The sequence below is a fragment of the Oncorhynchus kisutch genome, unplaced genomic scaffold (assembly GCF_002021735.2).
Source record: "Oncorhynchus kisutch isolate 150728-3 unplaced genomic scaffold, Okis_V2 Okis03b-Okis08b_hom, whole genome shotgun sequence".
NCBI lineage: Eukaryota > Metazoa > Chordata > Actinopteri > Salmoniformes > Salmonidae > Oncorhynchus > Oncorhynchus kisutch.
In genome coordinates, this window is record NW_022261980.1 from 4,725,329 (window position 1) to 4,743,176 (window position 17,848).

A 17,848-nucleotide genomic window follows, 5' to 3' on the forward strand; every position below is an offset into this window, starting at 1 on the left:
AGAGAAAACCCTTCTCTAGTGACCTACAGAGAGAAAACCCTTCTCTAGTGACCTACAGAGAGAAAACCCTTCTCTAGTGACCTACAGAGAAAACCCTTCTCTAGTGATCTACAGAGAAAACCCTTCTCTAGTGACCTACAGAGAAAACCCTTCTCTAGTCACCTACAGAGAGAAAACCCTTCTCTAGTGACCTACAGAGACAAAACCCTTCTCTAGAGACCTACAGAGAAAACCCTTCTCTAGTGACCTACTGGCCTACAGAGACAAAACCCTTCTCTAGTGACCTACTGAGAGACAACCCTTCTCTAGTGACCTACAGAGAAAACCCTTCTCTAGTGACCTACAGAGAAAACCCTTCTCTAGTCACCTACAGAGAGAAAACCCTTCTCTAGTGACCTACAGAGAAAACCCTTCTCTAGTGACCTACAGAGAAAACCCTTCTCTAGTGACCTACAGAGAAAACCCTTCTCTAGTCACCTACAGAGAGAAAACCCTTCTCTAGTGACCTACAGAGACAAAACCCTTCTCTAGTGACCTACAGAGAAAACCCTTCTCTAGTGACCTACTGGCCTACAGAGACAAAACCCTTCTCTAGTGACCTACAGAGAAAACCCTTCTCTAGTCACCTACAGAGAAAACCCTTCTCTAGTGACCTACAGAGAAAACCCTTCTCTAGTCACCTACAGAGAGAAAACCCTTCTCTAGTGACCTACAGAGAAAACCCTTCTCTAGTGACCTACAGAGAAAACCCTTCTCTAGTGACCTACAGAGAAAACCCTTCTCTAGTCACCTACAGAGAGAAAACCCTTCTCTAGTGACCTACAGAGACAAAACCCTTCTCTAGTGACCTACAGAGAAAACCCTTCTCTAGTGACCTACTGGCCTACAGAGACAAAACACTTCTCTAGTGACCTACTGAGAGACAACCTTTCTCTAGTGACCTACTGAGAGACAACCCTTCTCTAGTAACTTACAGAGAGAAAACCCTTCTCTAGTGACCTACAGAGAGACAACCCTTCTCTAGTGACCTACAGAGAGAAAACCCTTCTCTGGTGACCTGTGTGTGTGTGTGTGTGTGTGTGTGTGTGTGTGTGTGTGTGTGTGTGTGTGTGTGTGTGTGTGTGTGTGTGTGTGTGTGTGTGTGTGTGTGTGTGTGTGTGTGTGTGTGGTGTGTGTGTGTGCGTGCGTGCGTGTGTGCGTGGTGTGTGTGCGTGTGTGCGTGCGTGGTGTGTGTGCGTGCGTGTACCTGACACCTGCCATTGACACACAGGTCTGACTCGTAGGGTCCACATGGTGTTCCATCCATCACTCTCTCTGCCACCAGGATGGGGGCATCTCTCCCCACAGGGGAACAGAACAGGGCACATGGCTTCTCTACAGAGAGAACACACAAGGGGGTTAATAGCCTAGCGGTTACAGAGGCGAGCCAGCAACCGGAGGGTTGCCCGTTCGCATCCCCGGTTTTCCTATCGGGAAAAGAGCTGGCAACCAATGCCTAGGTGCCATTGATGTCACTGTGCCCTCGAGCAAGGCACTAAACCCCTAACCATGCACCTCTCCAAAACCTGTGTATGTGTGTCTTTCAGAATGGTTGAATTAGAAGTGGAAGTCAAATTTAGGTTGGACCTTAGGTGCAATTGACCAATAAAGTGATCTTAACCAATTAATGATGGGGAACAGAACAGAGAACAGGGCTTTTCTACAGAGAGAACACACATAGGGGGTTAATGTAATGAGGTGTCACCCTTGATTGAAAGCTCATATATTACGTAATGTGATGACATCACATGACCACTGGTGACCTTTGATATGCAAATGTAAAAAAAAGATTGTTGGCATCAGCTACCTGGTCTCAGCTACCTGGTCTCTGCTACCTGGTCTCAGCTACCTGGTCTCAGCTACCTGGTCTCAGCTACCTGGTCTCTGCTACCTGGTCTCATGCTCTGTTAGTAATTTATTTCTTTTATTTAACTAGGCAAATCAGTAAAGAACACATTTTTACTTACAATGACAGCCTAGGAACAGTGGGTTACTGCCTTGTTCAGGGCCCTTCACTTTGTCCACATTTTGTTATGTTACAGCCTTATTCTAAAATTGATTACATTTAAAAAAATGTAAAAACCATAATGACAAAGCGAAAACATGTTTTTAGAAAAGTTTGCAAATGTATAAAAACAAATCTAAAACAGAAAGACCTTATTCAGACTCGACATTTAGCTCAGGTGCATTTTCACGTTCTGACCTTAGTTATTTTATTTAGGTCTTTGTTTTAGTATGGTCAGGGCGTGAGTTGGGTGGGTTGTCTATGTTCGGTTTTCTATGTTGGTTTTTGAGTTTGGCCTGGTATGGTTCTCAATCAGAGGCAGGTGTCATTAGTTGTCTCTGATTGGGAATCATACTTAGGTAGCCTTTCCCACCAGTGTTTGGTGGGTGATTGTTTTCTGTGTCTGTGTTCCACACGGAACTGTTTCGGTTTTCCTTTCTGTCTTTCTATTTGTTATTCTGTATTTTCGTGTTCAGTGATTTTGTTCATTAAAACATGATGAACACGTACCACGCTGCACATTGGTCCGATCTCTCATACTCCTCGTCAGAGGAGGACGAATCCCGTTACATGCATCCTGTTTCCACTGATCATCCGTGATATGTTTCGACAACTTGAATGGATTCCACCTGTGGTAAATTCAATTGATTGGACATGATTTGGAAAGGCACATACCCATCTATATAAGGTCCCACAGTTGACAGTGTATGTCAGAGCAAAAACCAAGCCTTGAGGTCGAAAGAATTGTCCGTAGAGCTCTGAGACAGGATTGTGTAGAGGCACAGATCTGGGGAAGGGTAGCAAAAAATGTCTATAGCATTGAAGGTCCCCAATAACACAGTGGCCTCCATCATTCTTAAATGGAAGAGATTTGGAACCACCAAGACTCTGGAGGAAACCAGGTACCGCTCATCACCTGGCCAATACCATCCCTATAGCAGCATCATGCTGTGGGGATGTTTTTCAGCAGTAGGGACTGGGAGACTAGTCAGGATCAAGGAAAAGATTAATGGAGCAAGATACAGAGAGATTCTTGATGAAAACCTGCTCCAGAGCGCTCAGGACCTCAGACTTTGGCAAAGGTTCACCTTCCAACAGGACAACGACCCTAAGCTCACAGCCAAGACAACACAGGAGTGGCTTCTGGACAAGCCTCTGAATATCCTTGAGTCGCCCAGCCAGAGCCCGGACTTGAACCCTATCTAACATGTCTGGAGACACCTGAAAATAGCTGTGCAGCGACACTCCCCATCCAACCTGACAGAGCTTGAGAGGATCTGCAGAGAAGAATGGGAGAAACTCCCCATATACAGGTGTGCCACGCTTGCAGTGTCATACCCAAGAAGACTCAAGGTTGTTATCGCTGCCAAAGGGTCTGAGTAAAGAGTCTGAATACTAAATAAATGTAAATGTGATATTTCAGTTTTTTATTTGTGATACATTTGCAAAAAACTAATAATGTAAAAACCTGTTTTTGTTTTGTCATTATGGGGTATTATGTGTAGATTGATGATGAAAAACAACGATTTAATACATTTTAGAATAAGGCTGTAACACAACAAAATGTGGAAAAAGTGAAGGGGTCTGAATACTTTCTGAATGCCCTGTATATCCCTGAATCAGCAGATGTAGCCTTATTGACCTCTAAAAAGACTACATCATGTACGTCGACATGTGATGTTGTAAGACATTTTTGGACAAAGGTGACATTTCCTTTAAAATAATGTGTGAGATCATTTAGCTGCAGCAGGTGGTGTTGCCACATACTGTACATTTTGGTAGATGACCAGTCACCCTTTAAAATAAGATCCCCCAAATAACTCACAACAAATAACTCACAACAAATAACTCACAACAAATAACCCACAACAAATAACCCACAACAAATAACCCACAACAAATAACCCACAACAAATAACTCACAACAAATAACTCACAACAAATAACTCACAACAAATAACCCACAACAAATAACCCACAACAAATAACCCACAACAAATGTGTGAAGTAGAGCTCGTTAGAAGCTCATGTATCATGAGCTCAAAGTAGGAGTGCTGATCTAGGACCAGGTACACCCTGTCCATATAATCGTATTACTTGTGATCTAAAAGGCAAAGACTGATCCTAAATCAGCAGTACTGAGACTCTTGATTCACCATCACCATTTCCCTGGTGTTTAGGAAGAGGTTTACTGTCCACCATCACCATTTACTTGGTGTTTAGGAAAATGTTTGCTGACAACCCCCCACAGAGCAATCCTCTGATTGACCTCCCTGATAGATTGTGGTGATGATGTGTGAAAACTGGACAACATCTTTCCTTCTCTCATGTTCTCTTTATCTTGTTTCATTTTCTGAGACAGGCTCAATTTCTCTAAAGTGTTCTTTGCTGGAGCGTGTTGGTGTCTCTGTGTGTGTGTGTGACAGACAGCAAGAGAGAGGGAGAGACAGGTACACACACACAGAGAGAAAGAGAGACTAGTAGAGAGCGAGGGAATGTAGCAGAGTGAAAACGGGTTAAGATGTTAGTGGCCGACTGTCTAAGATGCAAACACCTCAGAGCTATTTGCATGGGATGAATCTGAAATACCTACAGACCTGGAGTGGTGTGTATTCATGCGTGCCAAGGGAAACCAGGCTTCTCCCCCAAACTCTACCAAGAACATCCTAAATAACCTCTCTTTAGTCTCTCTGTGTTTCAGACTTTTCATTCAACAACGTTGGTTATAATATGGCTTTTTCTTCTGGATTGACTTCTCTGGTCATTTGACCCACGTATCTTCATTTGCTCTATCTGTTGTCACAGAGACATTTCCCATTTGCATTGCAAATTGTAGTGTTTTCAAAAATGTAAAAGGCTTCTAAAGTTTGTTGCTTCCACCTTAAAATGTCAGACTTGATGTGCCCTAATGAAAAAATGTCTAATAATTATAATCCACTTTGCTGCAGGATTTATTTTTCCTGCTGTGAGAAGCAGGGTCAAATTAAGATAGAGCATCTGTAAATGTTGAACCGACTGAACTGCAAACGTTGCTGATCTCAGTTCAGATTAGGAAGTGTACAAATAAACAGAACTGATCCTACTGGGATGGGATAGGAAGGAAGGAGAAAGGGAAGAAGGGAGGGAGGGACAGAGGGGGAGGAAAGAAGGCCATTTTACAGCTCTCAAATAAACACCTGCTGGATGAACAGAACCCTCAGTTCATAAATACATGAAGACATTTGGTCAAACAGCTGTAAAAATGTTACACCACTGACAATACATCTTAACAACACACTGATCAAAGGCCTCACACAGAGTGATATCGACCAGGGTCCTGAACAGCAGTCTGTGTAATGTGGTTATAACCTCTTCTTGTACAGTATGGTTCTCAGCAGGGTTGTGTTCATTAGATGCCAAACGGAATAAAAACTGACCCAAACAGGGAGGGACTACCTGGACGAATGAGAAACATTCATTTTCCCCCTTTTCCGGTGCAAACCGTTTTAAAACACTGCATGCTCATGACCTTGATCAGACAGATTTGGCAAGAGTGGTCCGTGAGGAAATTAGATGACTGGGAAAAACTTGGACAGACATCAGTCTAGCTAACACTAAATCAAAGCTGCTGGGAAGTCAGATGCGGATGCTTCCCAAATAGCACCCTACTGTATAGCCTTTATAGGGCATTACTTTTGACCAGGGACCAAAGAGATAAAAAGGGAACAAGGGTGTCATTTGGGAAGCATGCGCTAATGACAAGGAAAATAAATGATTTGCCAAAGAATACTGAACCGCTAGAAGTCAATGGGGTCAGCCTGAGCGGCAGTCTGTTTCTGTTAGCCAGATGATTGTTGTCGTGGCAATGCAAAGCCAACACGTTTGCCAGAGCAATGACAAAGATATACAGAAGTCAGTAACCCATTTTGGTACACTATGATAACTACATCAACATCAGGGTAGCCTAGTAGTTAGAGCGTTGGACTAGTAACCGAAACGTTGCAAGTTCAAATCCCCGAGCTGACAAGGTACAAATCTGTCGTTCTGCCCCTGAACAGGCAGTTAACCCACTGTTCCTAGGCCGTCATTGAAAATAAGAATTTGTTCTTAACTGACTTGCCTGGTTAAATAAAGGTAAACAAAATACAATTCAATAATTGTGCACCAAACAAGTCATCTACTGTGTGTGTGTTTTGGGGGTTTTACTATCCTTGTGGAGACCAGAAGTCCTCACAAGGACAGTAACATAAGGAAAAGTTGGACAAGTGAGGACATTTCACTGAAAAAAAGGTATTTTAGGCTTAATGGTTAGGTTTAGGGTTACAATTAGAATTAGGATTAAGGTTAGGGTTAAGGGTTAAGGTTAGGGTTAGGTTTAGGGTTACAATTAGGATTAGGGTTACAATTAGGATTAGGATTAAGGGTAGGTTTAAGGATTAAGGTTAGGGTTAGGTTTAGGGTTACAATTAGGATTAGGGTTAGAATTAGGATTAAGGTTAGGGTTAAGGTTAGGGTTAGGTTTAACGTTAGGAGTTGAATGATTTTGAATGGGAATGAATTGTTTGGTGCCCACAAGGACAGTAAAACAAAGTGTGTGTGCGTGATGCATATGTGTGTATATGTACGTGTGTATATGTACGTGTGTGTGTGTTTGTGTTTGTGTTTGTGTGTGTGTGTATGTGTGTGTGTGTGTGTGTGTTTGTGTGTTTGTGTGTGTGTCTGTCTGTGTGTGTGTGTGTGTGTGTGTGTGTGTGTGTGTGTGTGTGTGTGTGTGTGTGTGTGTGTGTGTGTGTGTGTGTGTGTGTGTGTGTGTGTGTGTGTGTGTGTGTGTGTTTTTTTGCGGGCCCTCTGCAGCTCCAGAACATTTCTTCCTCTCACCATCGTTATTGACTGCGGTCCATATGCTGTTCCTCTTCTTGCCGGCCTGGCGGTCATGGGAGAGACACTGCAGCTCTCTGAAGCTGGGTGTTCCTTTAGGGCAGGGAGGACCTTCACACACTTTATGTTCCACACTGGCCTTCTGACAGTTACTACCACCAGGACCTGGCCTAGAGACACAACCAGTATGAAAACACACCAAGACACATGTGGTACACACGCACGCACACACACACCCACAAAGCAGATGACTTACGGCGGGTTGTCACATTTCCTCTGTCTGAACTGGGCTCCGGTGCCACAGGTTCTACTGCACTGGCTCCACTGACTCCAGATGCTCCAGTCCCCATCCACATGCTGTGGGATAGGGCTTTTACTTACACACTCCCCTGCCCGGCACCACTGACACACACACATACACAGACAGAGACAGACAGAGAGAGAGAGAGAGAGAGAGAGAGAGAGAGAGAGAGAGAGAGAGAGAGAGAGAGAGAGAGAGAGAGAGAGAGAGAGAGAGAGAGAGAGAGAGAAAAAAAGAATAACACAAGTTAATGCTATTGGCGAAGGCAGTTGACCAATGGACCAATTGCCATATAACGCTAAGAAAAGTATATGCCAGTGTCAAAAGACTGTATTGACTTTGGCTGGTCCTTCCCTGCTGACAAAGAGGTGAACACACACACACACCTTGTCAGCTCCACACTCTGTGCCGTCCAGAGGAGGGTCCAGCTTGGTCTTACAGGACTTGTCTCCTTCCACCAAACACCACAGGCCTGCGCACATCAGGTGCTGAAACACACACATACAAACACACACACACATAAACCACAAACACACACAATAACTGCTGAAAAACACACTGCAGTGAAGCTTGTGTCACTAAAACCCGTCCTTGCAAATATGATTATCAGATATCGTTCAAATAACTGCCTGTATAAGAAAACTGTCTGTTGGAATGCATCTGTTCAGTATCTGACACAGGACATACAGTATGTTTATGACAGCAGTAGTAGACACTGTGTGTGTCTGTGTGTCTGTGTGTGTGTGTGTGTGTGTGTGTGTGTGTGTGTGTGTGTGTGTGTGTGTGTGTGTGTGTGTGTGTGTGTGTGTGTGTGTGTGTATGTATGTGTGATGTGTGTGTGTGTGTGTGTGTGTGTGTGTGTGTGTGTGTGTGTGTGTGTGTGTGTGTGTGTGTGTGTGTGTGTGTGTGTGTGTGTGTGTGTGTGTGTGTATGTGTGATGTGTGTGTGTGTGTGTGTGTGTGTACATGCGTGCATGTCTCCTCTGGGTCTCTGAAGGATCAGGAAGTCTAGACGACGGGACATGCGTCTTGGCAGGGTGTGAAAGCTGCCATTAAACCCTCTTACCAGGCTCTGGCTGGGCCGGTAGTGGAAACAGTGGTCAGAAGCTCTGCAGTTATAGTCTGCCTTGTAATGAATGGTGGACTGGGAGAGGGACAGCAAACACTTGGGAAACCAGACTGTTCAAATCTAAACTGAAATACCTTGCAGTATTGGTGTTTGGCAACTTGGCATATCATGTTGTTAACCTGAAATGTGAAGGTTTTAATGTAGAGGAAACACTGCAGCCTGTGATGATGAACCTGGTGTGTGAAACCAAACTGGACTGTCAGCACCTGTCACTCTGGACAGATATTTTGGCCAGGTTTCCCTAGCAACCTTTAAAAGCAAGCACCGGGAGGATGCCCCGGGATAGAGAGGGAAGGAGAAGGAGGAGGAGAGATCAAAGAGGAGTGTGTGAGTTGGTAAATCAGTTAGGCAGACAGCAGGAAAGAGGAGAACAGCCCAGAGGAGGAACAGTATTACATCACAGTGGACTGACAGTATCTTTCACAATCTATCATCTCTGCTCATCATGACCCACCGGCACCACACCTTCATTACATCATGGCCCTGATCTGTGTTCGCCACCAATACAATCTGATTTGATTTGATAGAGTCCACACTACACTAGCTCTAAACACACAACTACTACACAACTACTGTCAATAGATCTGTGTGTTTGGTGTGTCTGTGGTGTGTGTGTGTGTGTGTGTGTGTGTGTGTGTGTGTGTGTGTGTGTGTGTGTGTGTGTGTGTGTGTGTGTGTGTGTGTGTGTGTGTATGTGTGTGTGTGTGTGTGTGTGTGTGTGTGTGTGTGTGTGTGTGTGTGTGTGTGTGTGTGTGTGTGTGTGTGTGTGCATACGCACATGTGTGTGTACCTCCATGTCATTGCAGAAGGTGGCGTTGGTTCCAAAGAGGATCTGACACTGTTCGTCTGCACTGTAGTGCATGCCTGGCAGCTTGGGTGGCAGGCGGACCTTGTAGCGGCTTCTGGGGTCTGTGTGGAGCAGACAGCTGCTGGCTTTGGACCTGTCACACACACACACACACACACACACACACACACACACCACACACACACACAGAGCCTTGATCTTAGAGACACATAGAGAACACTCAGCAGAGAATGTATCCAGTAGAGTACACACACACTCGCACAAACACGCACACGCACATGTGCACACACACACGTGCACACACAACTAAACTTGTGGGGACACACAATTCCATCCCATTCAAAATCCTATTTTCCCTAACCCTAACCCCAACCCTAAGCCTAACCCTAACCCTAAATCTAACCTTCTGTAGAAAATGTTCTATGTGCAGCCCAAAGGGGTTCTATCTGGAACCAAAATCATTCTACCTGCAACCAAAAAGGGTTCCTGAAAGGGTTCTCCTAATGGGGACAGCAGAAGAACCCTTTGAAGGTTCTAGATAGCGCCTTTTTAAGTGTTTATTTATCCTCTACCATAGAACTGTAGCAGGAACAACAGGCCGATCTAGAGATGTACTACACTCACAGCTTCCTGAGTAAATGTATAATACTGAAGTATAATACTGAAGTATAATACTGAGCAACTGAAGTATTTCCTCTAGCTCATACATGTCGAGGTACTGATATTTTATTCAAACCATTGCATTCAAGTGCATATTAACCCTAAATCTAACCCTAGCTCCTAACCCTAACCCTAAATCTAACCCTAGCCCCTAACCCTAACCCTAAATCTAACCCTAGCTCCTAACCCTAACCCTAAATCTAACCCTAGCTCCTAACCCTAACCCTAAATCTAACCCTAGCTCCTAACCCTAAACCTAAATCTAACCCTAGCTCCTAACCCTAACCCTGAATCTAACCCTAGCTCCTAACCCTAACCCTAAATCTAACCCTAGCCCCTAACCCTAACCCTAAATCTAACCCTAGCTCCTAACCCTAACCCTAAATCTAACCCTAGCTCCTAACCCTAACCCTAAATCTAACCCTAGCTCCTAACCCTAAACCTAAATCTAACCCTAGCTCCTAACCCTAACCCTGAATCTAACCCTAGCTCCTAACCCTAAACCTAAATCTAACCCTAGCTCCTAACCCTAACCCTGAAGCTAACCCTAGCCCCTAACCCTAACCCTAAATCTAACCCTAGCTCCTAACCCTAACCCTAAATCTATCCCTAGCTCCTAACCCTAAACCTAAATCTAACCCTAGCTCCTAACCCTAACCCTGAATCTAACCCTAGCTCCTAACCCTAACCCTAAATCTAACCCTAGCTCCTAACCCTAAACCTAAATCTAACCCTAGATCCTAACCCTAACCCTGAATCTAACCCTAGCTCCTAACCCTAACCCTTAACGTAATTCTAACCCTAGCTCCTAACCCTAACCCTAAATCTAACCCTAATCCCTAACCCTAACCCTAAATCTAACCCTAGCTCCTAACCCTAACCCTTAATGTAATTCTAACCCTAACACTAAACCTTCTAGAAATAGCATTTTACTTCGTGGGGACCAACAAAATGTCCCCAGTTGGTAAAATTTCTGTTAGTTTACTCTACTTGTGGGGACTTCTGGTCTCCACAAGAATAGTTAAACACATCCACACTACCATACATAATCCAGAAAACATAGACTAAAAAACTTTACCCTATGGGTCCTTGTCAAAAGTAGTGCACTATATAGGGAATAGGTTGCCATTTGGGACACAACCCTAGAAGAACATACACTATGGATCCAGCAAGGAGACTGTCTGTGCCTTGACTCGGGAATATGTGGTTTTGATAACATTGTGGTATAGGAAAAGAGAAATCCTTAAATGTTATATTGATGCCTGCAGTGTGTGCATGGGTAAAACTTATTTTGGCTGAACCTCAACATTCACCTTTCACCACACAGGTCTGCTAAAAGGGGGTTGGGCAACTCTAGTCCTGGAGGGCAGCAGTATGTACAGGCTTTTGTTCCACCCCAGCACTAACAGTGTGAACATTAACACTTCTGTTACATATAATAATGATCCAATGTCAAGGGACTGATTTCAGAGCGCCAGACAGCCAATAAACTACATTTCTAGTCCATGCTCCAGTCACAGTCAATCAGATCCATTGTTTGCAATATAAATCAAGCCATCGCTATGGTAATAACTTCTAGGCAACAGCAGCCCATAGATAAAAGCCGATGCCATCTCGTAGAGTTGTGATGAATGCATTGAGTAGGAGACACCATTCCACTTGATTAAACTGGCTGACAGCGGTCAGGGCTGGAACACAGTCAGTTCAATCACTGTGAGTGACTGGTTACGAAGACCTTGTCAAAGTCAATCAAATAATGTCTGGAAGGAAACTAGAGGTCATTTATTCAAGGAAGTGTGTGAGTTGGGCGGAGGGATATATTGTACAATGTGTGTATGTATGAGTGAGACTGTGTGTGGGTGGGTGTGTGAGTGAGTGTGAGTGTGTATCAGTGAGTGTGTGCATGCGTGTGTGCGTGTGTGTGTGTGTGTGTGTGTGTGTGTGTGTGTGTGTGTGTGTGTGTGTGTGTGTGTGTGTGTGTGTGTGTGTGTGTGTGTGTGTGTGTGTGTGTGTGTGTGTGTGTGTGTGTGTGTGTGTGTCAGTGTATGTGTATGTGTCCAATCTGAAAGTGGAAAACTGGACCCTTTAGGCCAGTGAACTGAGGCACATTTTCCACTCTCATAATATTGCTATGCTCCACTTAGTAACCTAGAGAGTGTGTGTGTGTGAGTAAGTGTGTGTGTTTGTGTGTGTGTGTGTGTGTGTGTCTCACCTGAGGAACTTCTCCAGGTCGTCACGGCTGCAGGGGGACCATGATAGGTCGCTGGGGTTACGGCCCTTCACCCATTCGCCAGACATGATGTGGGAGTGGCCTGTACAGGTAGCATGGTCGTCATCGTGGCTCATCCCCATGCTGGAGAGAAAATCACACACACACCATTACATACCATATAGAGAAACACACACCATTACATAATAGAGAAACACACCATTACATACCATATAGACACCCACCATTATATACCATATAGCCACACACCACACACACACCCTTAAATACCATATATACACACACACCCTTAAATACCATATATACACACACACCCTTAAATACCATATATACACACACACCCTTAAATACCATATATACACACCCTTAAATACCATATATACACACACACCCTTAAATACCATATATACACACACACCCTTAAATACCATATATACACACACACCCTTAAATACCATATATACACACACACCATTATATACCATATAGACACACACAGCCTTAAATACCACATAGACACACACACACCATTATATACCATATAGACACACACGCCCTTAAATACCACATAGACACACACACACCATTAAATGCCATACAGACACACACACCATTACATACCATACAGACACACACACACCATTATATACCATACACACACCATTATATACCATACACACACCATTATATACCATGCACACACCATTATATACCATGCACACACACACACACACACACACACACACACACACACACACACACACACACACACACACACACACACACACACACACACACACACACACACACACACACACCATTATATATCATATAGACACACACACCATTATTTACTCATACACTACTGGAATATGCTCATGTCTCTCAGGCACACACACACAGACACAGACACAGACACACACACACACACACACACACACACACACACACACACACACACACACACACACACACACACACACACACACACAGGTATATCTTACAATTGATTCACATTTAAAATCGTATTTTCCCTAACCCTAGTATAGGAGAAACCAGTCACACCTTCTTGACACGCCTCAAACAACACCTCTACACAACTGAAACAAACACACTACAAACATACTTGATCACATTGATTAACTCTTTGGTCGTTTCACATTTAACTGACTTACTAATGGCACTGCCTACTCCAGATGACTCGTTTTTTAAATCATATGAACCAAAAATATGTCATTTTATTTGGAATGCTACGCCAGACAAAATTAAATGTGCCTATTTATATAATGACTATGAGTTTGGGGGGCAGAAATGATTAAATATTAAAGCTTTAAACCTCTCACTAAAAGCTTCACTAATACAGAAATGATACTTAAACCCAAAATGGTTCTCCAGTAGATTATAAAGAAAGGCTCAGCCTTTATTCAAAAATGGCCTTTTTGCTTTTATACAGATCACAACTTCTCATTTCCGACTAATTGAAAATGAAATTTTGTTTAAAGTATCGCCCTTTCTTATCCTCAAGACAAGATAGAACAAATATTACAACAAATATTATAGTTAAACTCAAATATACTGATTAATAACAATAACATTCTTTATAGATTTTCTTTTAAATGGTATTATATTTATTAATGATATTATGAATAGAAATGGAGGAGTTATGTCACATATTTAGCTATTGAAAATATATGGGAATATCTGCTCAATCCAAACTTACAACCAAATGGATGCAGTACTACCACAAAAATGGAGGAGGCAAGTGGAAAAGGGAGACGGTAGGGAATTTGTTTGCCTGCCATATATTAAAGATACAAATTGCCTGAAAGGAACTTGCATAAATAGAAAAATATATCAGTTCCATTTGAGGACAAAAATGTTGACAGCTGCGCCATACAGGTTGCAAAAAAAAAATGGGAAGAGATTTTCGATGTACCAATTCCATGACACATGGTTTATGAACTAGTACAAAAAACTATACTTGATTCAACACTTAGAGTTTTTAAATGTAAGTTTTTATATATAATTCTTGCCACCAACAGAATGCTATATATAGGGGGGCAAAAAAGTATTTAGTCAGCCACCAATTGTGCAAGTTCTACCACTTAAAAAGATGAAAGGCCTGTAATTTTCATCATAGGTACACTTCAACTCTGACAGACAAAATTAGTTTAAAAAATCCAGAAAATCACATTGTAGGATTTTTTATGAATTTATTTGCAAATTATGGTGGAAAATAAGTATTTATTCTGGTATTGCCACTATGTAGCTTGTTTCTGATCACAGGTTGAGGAATGGTTAAGAAATCACAACATGCAATTATAATGAACCTTACAAATAGCAGTGTTGGGCGATTTGGAAAGCCATAGTTAGTCAATAAATAATATAATAATGCTCATAGGAAAGGTTTTCATCTTTAGCTCACAATCTGTGGATACTATACGAAACAAGCTACATAAATATGTGTATGAAACCAATAGAATTTGATTTGATTTGATTTGATGGATCCCTCAGGCGAATACCCTCCCAATGTTTTCCCATATTCTCCAGACTGACTTGCTATATACAGACAGAACAGAAAGTTGCAATAGGCCCAAAGTTTGGCACCAGCACAAACAGAAACCCTCTTAAAACTAAGCCTAAACCTAACCCCTAAGGCAAAAAATGGCCTTTTTACAAGTGAAGACCGGAAAAATGATCTCACTTCTCTGAGTTTTTTGTTGGTTTAGTATTCTTGAGGACTTTTGATACTCACAAGTATAGTACAACGTGTACACACATACACACCTTTAAATGCGGAAGACAAATATCATTTGTACAACTGACTAGGTATCCCCCTTTCCCTTTGTATCTCTGCAACACATAACTAGACACACAACATACACTATTGCAACAGACAGTATAACATACTTTGAACACGTATACATTCCTCTACACAACTACAGCCCATCCTAACACACCTGTTACATATTCATTGGCTAAGGTCAGGGCCTCGGGGAAACTTCAACAGGAAAGAATATCTAGTGTACAGCTATACCACAGTAAGGATCTGTGTGCGTGCATGTGTGTGTGTGCATGCGTGTGTTTCCTCTAAAGTCGTGACCTACATTTTGCAAATGAAAAACAACAACCCGGCCTGAAATCCCAGTGGCGCCTCAGAAACTAACAAAAACCATTGAGTGGAATGACTGGACTCCCAATGCACAGCCGTTGATCCTGGCTTTAATTAAACTATATACAATTACATAATGAGAGCCATATTCCTCCATGTCCTCTGCAACACCAATAAGAGATCAGCCACACTAAAACCAAGATGACCACAGCTGGTCTGGGTCTGTCCTGCTACTCAAACGCTGCTGCTGCTGGATACAGTTTAGCATTTTCCCCACTCATGGTTAAGGTTAATTGGGGGATCCAAGATCTGTTCCTAGGGGAAACGTTACCCGAAGCACCACACTGGAGAACCGCAAACTGGGTTGGAGTCCAGTGCAATTGGCCAGTCCCAAATATGTTCATTTAGTCTTTCTCCAGATCTCTGTAGGCTCTGGTTTAGTGCACACATTTACAACAGGGAAAGCAAACACATGAGGGTTGTGTTCATTAGGCACAAAACTGAAGAAATTGCACAGAAATTGCAATAAACCAAATCAAATCAAGCTTTATTTGCCACGTGCTGAACACAACAAGTGTAGACTTTACCGTGAAATGCTTACATACAAGCCCTTAACCAACAGTTAACCAGCAGTTCAAGAAGAAGAAAATATTTACCAAGTAGGATAAAATAAAAAGTAACACAATAAGAATAACAATAACGAGGCTTTATACAGGGGGCACCGGTCCCGAGTCAGTGTGCAGGGGTACAGGCTAGTTGAGGTAATCTGTACATGTAGGTGGGGACGAAGTGACTATGCATAGGTAACAAACAAACAGCGAGTAGCAGCAGTGTACAAAAGGGGGGAGGGGTCCATGTAAATTGTCCAGTGGCGATATTTATGAATTGTTCAGCAATTCACCGCCTATTACATAGGTCCTGGATGGCAGGAAGCTTGGCCCCAGTGATGTACTGGGCCGTTCGCACTACCTTCTGTAGCATCGTACAGTCAGATGCCGAGCAGTTGCTATACCAGGCAGTGATGCAACCGGTCAGGATGCTCTCGATGGTGCAGCTGTAGAACCTTTTGAGGATCTGGGGACCCATGCCAAATCTTTTCAGTCTCCTGAGGGGGAAAAGGTTTTGTCGTGCCCTCTTCACGACTGTCGTGGTCGACGTTAATGGGGGCCTGTTCAGCCCGCCTTTTCCTGTAGTCCACGATCAGCTCCTTTGTCTTGCTCACATTGAGGGAGAGGTTGTTGTCCTGGAACCACACTGCCAGTTCTCTGACCTCCTCCCTATAGGCCGTCTCATCATTGTCGGTGAACAGGCCTACGACTGTTGTGTCGTCAGAAAACTTAATGATGGTGTTGGAGTCATGTTTGGCCACGCAGTCGTGGGTGAACAGGCAATACAGGAGGGGACTAAGTACACAGCCCTGAGGGGCCCCAGTCTTAATAAAATCTTCTTAGAGCTAGGGTCTATTTTCCTGAATTTCCACCTGACTGATGTTCCCAAAGTAAACTGCCTGTTGCTCATGCCCAGAAGCCAGGATATGCAAAAATTGGTAGCATTGGATAGAAAACACTTTGCAGTTTTTAGAAATGTTAAAATAATGTCTAAGACTATAACACAGTTGATATGGCAGGCAAAATTCCAAAGAAAAATCAACCAGAGATTGTCTTTTTGAGCTCCCAGGATCTTATAATGGAAAGCTATGGCTTCTATGTAATTCCAGCTCCCAGATTGCAATTCCTATGGCTCCCACTAGATGTCAACAGTCTTTGTTCAATGTTTCTGGCTTGTTTCTTCAAAAACGAGCAAGAATTATGAGTTTTTGTACAAAGACTCCCCGTTCAAAATCAGTCGGTTGGCAAGCGATGAAGAGGATTCGTGCTTACTAATTTTACTTTTCTATTGAACGTACTTCTTTCCGTATGAAATATTATAGTTTATTTACATTTTAGGATACCTGAGGATTTAATAGAAACGTAGTAGCTTTTTGGACTCCTTTGTCTACATGTTGAATGATTGGATTACTAAAATCGATGGCGCCAATTAAACAGACTTTTTTGGATATAAAGAAGAATTTTATCTAACAAAACGACTATTCATGTTGTAGCTGGGACCCTTGAGATTGCAAACAGAGGAAGATTTTCAAAACTAAGTGATTTATTTAATCGCTATTTGTGATTTTATGAAGCCTGTGCTGGTTGAAAAATGTGTTGATGTGGGGCGCTGTCCTCGAACAATCGCATAGTATGCTTTCGCTGTAAAGCCTATTGTAAATCGGACAACACAGTTAGATTAACAAGAATTTAAGCTTTTAAATTATATAAGATACTTGTTCATGAATGTTTTTTAAAATTACAATTATTTATTTGAATTGCGCGCCCTCCAATTTCACCGGATGTTGTCGACTGGTGTCCCGCTAATGGGATGCCTATCCCTAAGGATCAGTGTGGCAGACGCGTTGTTGCCTACTCTTATCACCTGGGTGCCGCCCGTCAGGAAGTTCAAGATCCAGTTGCAGAGGGAGGTGTTTTGTACCAGAGTCCTTAGCTTAGTGATGAGCTTCGTGGGCACTATGGTGTTGAAGGCTGAGCTGTAGTCAATGAACAGCATTCTCACATAGGTGTTCCTTTCGTCCAGGTGAGAAAGGGTGGTGTGGAGTGCGATTGAGATGGCGTCATCTGTGGATCTGTTGGGCGGTATGCGAATTGGAGCAG

At 42.9% G+C, this 17,848-nt stretch overlaps 1 protein-coding gene across 1 annotated transcript in view; it reads right to left on the bottom strand.

Annotated features, from left to right (window-relative positions):
• Positions 1-17,848, bottom strand: part of adamts17 (ADAM metallopeptidase with thrombospondin type 1 motif, 17) — a gene marked incomplete in the record, with an annotated part of 184,084 nt that overhangs the window by 53,358 nt on the left and 112,878 nt on the right. Inside the window, 6 exon segments of the mRNA XM_031812744.1 lie at positions 1,247-1,374; positions 6,902-7,071; positions 7,158-7,303; positions 7,589-7,690; positions 9,121-9,271; positions 12,011-12,151. Of these exon segments, the coding sequence (XP_031668604.1) occupies positions 1,247-1,374; positions 6,902-7,071; positions 7,158-7,303; positions 7,589-7,690; positions 9,121-9,271; positions 12,011-12,151 (838 nt within the window).